At 44.9% G+C, this 6211-nt stretch overlaps 1 protein-coding gene across 2 annotated transcripts; it reads right to left on the bottom strand.

The window, feature by feature from the left end:
- Positions 1-197: 197 nt before the first annotated feature.
- Positions 198-6151, bottom strand: trim59 (tripartite motif containing 59). 2 transcript variants are annotated; one of them, XM_004543572.4, is made up of 5 exons: positions 5814-6151; positions 2776-3080; positions 2451-2672; positions 2150-2359; positions 198-1966 (listed from the first exon to the last, which is right to left on the bottom strand). In XM_004543572.4, exons 2-5 carry the CDS (start codon positions 3028-3030, stop codon positions 1364-1366), a joined length of 1290 nt encoding a protein of 429 aa, XP_004543629.2. In that variant the 5' UTR covers positions 3031-3080; positions 5814-6151; the 3' UTR covers positions 198-1363. The 2 variants fall into 2 exon arrangements, with proteins under 2 accessions (XP_004543629.2, XP_023008486.2); XM_023152718.3 differs by lacking the exon at positions 5814-6151 and adding an exon at positions 5147-5779.
- Positions 6152-6211: the final 60 nt, after the last annotated feature.

Here is a 6211-nt window from a genome sequence, read left to right as displayed (position 1 = left end):
TTACAGTGATACTGGAGTTTTGCTGGTTCAGCCAACGATGTAGGGAGTTTGATTATACCTTAGCAAGCTTTTCCCTTTACAACTTAAACTGCAGATATATTTGACACTACTGGCTCATTAAAGGGAGCTCACTTAGTAATCGTTCTCATTGCAGCACAAAATGTTTCATCTCACCTTTGGAAAAACTGAGCACGACACAAGTATTTAAATTTATTTTCAATACATGAGCTGAAGTTTATAAAAGTACAAACACTACAACAGGTGTGACTATATTAGTTCAGTCTGATTTCAGCAGCATATAAAATCCTGGTTTGTATCATGCCTGTGCAGAGTCTGCATCACTGCACAGATATCTGCTGGATACTCAGTAAAGAGCTGAACTGAGTAAAATAAAGTAACTTTTAAAAGTTGACTGTAAATCAGGGCAGCATTTTAGGGGCTCTTTGTTTTTTTTGTTTTTTTTTTTTTTAAGGTAAGCTCTGTCCTGGGAACGATGTATTGGTCCTGGTGGAATTACTGTAAAGCTATTAAGCGAGGCGAGCTGAAGGCATGATGGCTAAAGGCACAGTCAGGGAGGCGCTCGGCATCACTGCAACATGATCTGTGGTGGCTTTAACTCAGGTCCAATGAGTGTCTGCTTCCACTCACCAGGCTCTAAATTTCACATACTGCACCAGTCACTGTAAATCGCTCCGTGTGAGGGCTTCTACGTGTAGCCTGCTGCACTTGTGTCCCATGTATAGAAACTGCAGAAAAGCTACTGAAATGTCCCATAGCAAGACTGGACAGAGAATGACCGAACGGTTCAAGATGGATTAGTGTTTGATGTTCTGAACATTATTTAGAGTAACATGCGTCCAAAGAAGAGCAAAATCAATAACACAATAATAGAGGAAAAAGGATATAAAGCTACACAAAGTGCACCTACAGAAGGTTACAGGAAGCTTTTGAAATGTTTGTGCAGAACAATCACATTAGAGAAAACATACATACATGTAACCTTTTGAGTGTGACTAAAGGTATACTTGTGGTTAAGGCATTTCTAATGAATCTTATTAATGTTTTTTGTTCAGTCTTTGCATCTATTGGCTGACTTTTTGTTATTGTTTAGAAGGACCTCAAGTTTTCCTATTCATGAAAAAGGTCACTGTCCCAAACCCTCGCTGTGCAGACGTCAGCAAAATCTAATTCACCATTGTGGCTCTCGTTTTGTTAAACAAAACGGGAACGTAAAATCGCGAGTAGCAGCTGTTTACAAACTGTTTTAGGGTGGATTCTTTCCATCTCTACACTAACAGGGAAGTGAGACTTAAAAAAAAAATCTAAACACATTTAAAGGTTTTCTGAACCTGCTTGGCCGTTCTTATCGAGACGTCAGAGTTTTAAATAAGGCAGCCAGGTGCTCAAACACCCTAACACCCACCGCAGAGAGCTGTGAACTCCATCTATCTACAGCCACCCCCGCCGCGGTATATGCCCTCCCCACTGTGTCCCACACGCAGGTGATGAGTTCGCTGCTCAGGCTGTGGACCAAGTGGCTGAGCCGAGACATGAGGGAGAAGCCGAGTGACGCCCCTCCGACCGGGTTCACCCACAGCACCGCCAACAGCAGCAGCAGCCCCAGCAGCACCACCGACGTAGTAGGTTGTAGCTCACCCCACACGTCCTGAACCCCTCTGCTGGAGCGACCCCCTCCAGCTTCACTCCCAGCACCGCCACATCTGGCACAGCAGCGCACCTTAGGAACAGGTGCCTCCTCCAAGCTCCCGATGGTCACGACAGGCCAGTGCTGCTGGAGGTACTCTGCTGCCCGCGGAGTGACGGACAGGGTCATCACAGAGGGCAGAGGGGTTTTAATGAACTCCTCCACCCGCTCTCTGAACAAATGCACCTTCTCCAAGAAGACCAGGGGCGAGTCTTCATCCTCTACTGACGAACCCAAGGACACCAGATCCAGCTGTTCTTCCTGCAGGAAACAGGACTGTTATTGGCTCAGGTTCATGCCACAGGAGCAAAAACAGAAAATAATATGATTGGAAAAAAACTAACTAAAAATAACAAACCTTTTCTGCTTCTGCTTTCCAGATTTATTTTAGATTAAATAATTCTGTCTGATGACTGGTTTTATAGTTCTGGTGTATGTACACACCTGTAGCTCCTTTACTTGGTGGATGAGAGGGTCATACGCGCGCGACACCTCAGCTCCAGCTTTATCTAGAGCGTCCAGGCAGGCTTGCCTCTTCCCGGCCAGCACCACCTCCAGTGTTTGAAAAAACTGGTTGACTTCCTGTCGGTCCTGCCTCACCACACCCTCACAGCAGGCCTTCTCCTGCTCCAGCTGTTCCCCCAGCTCACACACCTGGCAGAGGAGAGAAGATTCATTTACATGTAAACTAAACTTTAATAACTGGGGAACTTTTGAGTGTTGCAAAATTGAGAGTCATCTCCACCTGTGCCCATCTCTCCTCAGAGAGCCTTTTCAGAAGCTGTGACGGCGTCAGTTTTTCTCGGATAAAAGCTGCCTGCAGGTCGTCTACGGGATGGCCGTGGTGCTGCCCCACCGTCAGGCACAGCCCGCAGATTAGCTGCCGGTCCTGGATACAGTACATATTCAGAGGCTGCCTGTGGTGCTCCGGACAGGAAGGTGGTCGCGGCTCACTGTCCATCTGATACTGAGGACGGCACACAGGCAAAACAGATGTGAGACCAATGAAGACAAACAGAGAGAAAAGCTCTGACTGCATGTTACACTTCATCTCAGTCACTCTTTCCTACTTTCTCGACAATAGCCCGCAGAGACACGTTGGTGGGCAGAGCATCTACACCCGCAGGGGGCAGCTCCACCACACTGCGACAGTTGGGGCATTTTAGCGGCAGGCGGAGCGGACGCCAGATGGAGTAGTTGGTCGACACCTGGAGGAGGTTGTCCAGGCAGGTCTTGCAGAAAGTGTGTGAACAGGGCAGGACTCGTGGGTCGGAGAACAGAGAGTAGCACACTGAGCACGTCAGGTCCTCCTCTAGGTTGTCCATGATGGAGACTGGCGCTCAGGTGGAGGGGTGAGGGTTTGGGGAGAGGAAATCTGGCAGGATATAAAAACAGTTGTTGCACATGTTTAGAGAAATAAATGAAGTGTTAGTGAATATGGGGCTTAATTTAGACAAACTGAAATCTATTGTGAGGATCGAGTTATTAACCTACAAGGCTGGTGTGAAAAACCGAATAACTGGTTGGGCCTCCTTTACCAGCAAGAACTGGTGTGTCAGGTGTGGAGGAATTTCTGCCCACTTTTCTTTGCAGAATTATTGTAATTCAGCAACATTGGAGGGATTTTGAGAATGAATCGTTTGAAAATCGGAATCAGCTCAGGACTTTGACTAGGCCACTTCAAAGTCCTTATTTTTGCCTTTCTTTAGCCATTCAGAGGTGAAATTGCTGGTGTGATTTGGATCATTGTCCTGCTGCAGAACCCAAGTGCACTTCAGCTTGAGGTCACGAACAGATGTTGTTAATGTTGTTCTGGGTTCTTTTGTGACCTCTTGGATGAGTCGTTGATGAGGTCGGAGTAATTTTGGTAGGCCAGTCACTCCTGGGAAGCTTCACCGCTGTTCCGGGTTGTGGATAATGGCTCTCGTTGTGGTTTGCTGGAGTCCCAAAGCCCTAGAAATGGCTTTGTAACCTTTGACTCTAGACTGATATATGTCAGTGACTTTGTATCCCAGGTGTTTCTTTAGCTCTTGGCATGTGTTGCTTTTTGAGATCTTTTAGTCTGCTTCACTTCGTCATTCATGTTCAATTTTACGGGATTTCTTGATTCAACAAGTCTGCCTGTAATCAGGCCTGAGTGTGTTTAGTGAAACTGAATATAGCTTTCCAAACTATGTGGTTAATCACAGTTAATCCATGATTTAACAAGAGGGGCAATTCGGTTTTCACACAGGACCAGGCAGGTTTGGATAACTTTTCCTCTCTTAATCAATGAAATCATTATTTAAAAACTGCATTTTGCATTTACCTTTGTTATATTTGTCTAATATTAAAATGTGAAAATGTGTTTGATGATCTGAAAAATGCAAGTGTGACTAATATGCTCATCTCTAATCCTGTGCCTCGTAATGAAAATCTGAGGATATTCAGCTCTGCCACCTCCAAATGCTGTCTTTTTAATCACTGCCACTGTCTCCAAACCATCACAGCAGGTCTCACTACCATCTCATAAACTTTTCCTTTCATTCTCATTGCTATGATATCGTAACATCAACCAAACGCTCATCTCCACCTCTTTTGTACACTGTCTGTTACTTTAGATGGTTGATTCCAGGTATGTAAACTCATCCACCTTCACTGTTACACCTGTCTAGCTCTCATTCATACGCATGTTATATCTTGCGTTCTTCTTCTATCCAGAGAACACCTCCACCGAGGTTGTCTTACCTGCTCCATGCTCCCACTACAGATCACAATGTTGTCTGCAAACATCACAATCCACAGAGATCTGTCAGCCTGACCATCACCACTGCAAACAAGAAGGGGCTCAGAGCAGATCCTGGACATAATCCCACCTCCACTTTGAAGCCATCTGCCACTCCTACCACACACCTCACATACTTCTATGCCACTCCTGACCCCCTGATACAGTCCCACAGTTCTTCTCTTAGTGCCCATATTGATCCTTAGTTAGGCTATCATATTAAAAAGGCATTATTACCTCGCCTGATAGCTCAGCACTGATACTAACAGTCTCCCCTGCTAGCATTTCATAAGAATACCTATGAAAACACTCTGGTTAGGGACAATTCCTTTATTGGTGGGTCTAAAGGCAACCAGCCAAAACCTTTACCTGAAGATCTAGCTCAGAATGCATTTTCAGATCACTGAGAAGGGTTTGCCACACTGCTGCAGTGTCACTGGAGATGACACAGGTTAGTAAAACAGTCCTAACTACAGTCTTAGTGTTAAATAATTTATTGACATTTAAAAAAAAAAAAAAGTTGAACATTATGTGTTAGAGTGCCTCAGATTACCTGATAAAGTAATCTGGGTGTATACTTATCCTATAAACACGTTCAAATCTAACCAATGTGAGAAAGAGCTGATCATTCACTGAAAAACATGAGAACAGCCAAAAAAGGGCTCAGCTCTTATTACCGGATCGGTTATATTGTAGTGTTCGTGTGCTCTCTCCTCCTGTTACAGCCAGGACCGCAGCGACAATAGGAGGCCCTCTGCCAGCACCCACCCAGTCCAACACACACACACAGCGAGAGAGAGAGTTTGTTGTGAGGACACGCTGTTCATCTGTCCCCTACATAACCTGATCCATACACGGAGTCTGACTGGGGCCAATTTGGCGCCCAGATTCAAACAGGTGACCGATGTCCAGCTGCCCGCGGCGAATCGGAATCAAGCCAAACGTGGTCTCCTCCACGTATGGAAGTGTACATCCAAAAGCATTACTTTAAATCCCATCTACACCGAGGTGTAAAGTAGCGGCAGAGACTGCTAGTTCAGTTTTCACTCATGCGTCATATTTTACATTCTTAATGTGTGTGGAAAAAGTAGTAACACGTTAAAAACAGTGTACATTATTAAAATGTGCTCTTTACCCGAATGTTTTCAACTTTTTAACTGTGCTAGCCACACAGCAGTTGCGGTCACTACTTTAATAGCAGTTTTCCTCATCTGCTGATTCTAGTTTTGACGTAAAAAAAAAAGAAAAAGAAGAAACCCCACCAACTTTAACAACTTAAGCACCACTTTTCGTGTAGAAATCTCCTGTTCAAAAGAAACAAAACAAAACCAAGACCAAACTCACCGTCAGCTGGGAGAAAGCGTCTGTCCAACAACAGAGCTTTCACTTCCTGTCAGCTCCTACGCGTGTTGCGTTCACGTGCACTCCCGCAAATCCTGTTAGCGATGAAAGAAAGAAAACTGGAAAAGGCGCTAGACTTCTAGAGCGCATGCTCGTATAGTAAAGACTGCGAGTAAAAAACCCCAAATAAATAATAACTATAAGCGGTAGCTATTTTTTTCGCAATTATGCATTTTTTAAAACCCCTTTTCACGGTCATCCATTTTTCCGAAAGCACCCAGAGGCGCCGCTATTTCCGTACCACGCACGAGCAGAAGGTGCCTCTCTGGCCAATCAGGACTCGATTTTCCCCTAATTTGAAAAATTGTAACCGTTAGGAGAAGCGAAGACATTATCAGGGA

Source organism: Maylandia zebra, linkage group LG14 (genome assembly GCF_041146795.1).
Source record: "Maylandia zebra isolate NMK-2024a linkage group LG14, Mzebra_GT3a, whole genome shotgun sequence".
NCBI classification, from domain to species: Eukaryota; Metazoa; Chordata; class Actinopteri; order Cichliformes; family Cichlidae; genus Maylandia; species Maylandia zebra.
The sequence above is the reverse complement of the archived record's forward strand: the minus strand, read 5'-3'. Positions and strand labels throughout refer to the sequence as shown.

Excerpts from the sequence above, each read along its gene's own strand:
- trim59 (XM_004543572.4), bottom strand. The coding sequence starts at position 3,030 with ATGGACAACCTAGAGGAGGACCTGACGTGCTCAGTGTGCTACTCTCTG. Across the intron at positions 2,360-2,450 it reads CTGAGGAGAGATGGGCACAG|GTGTGTGAGCTGGGGGAACA; the intron begins GTGGAGATGACT and ends CTCCTCTGCCAG. Across the intron at positions 1,967-2,149 it reads ACCAAGTAAAGGAGCTACAG|GAAGAACAGCTGGATCTGGT; the intron begins GTGTGTACATAC and ends TGTTTCCTGCAG.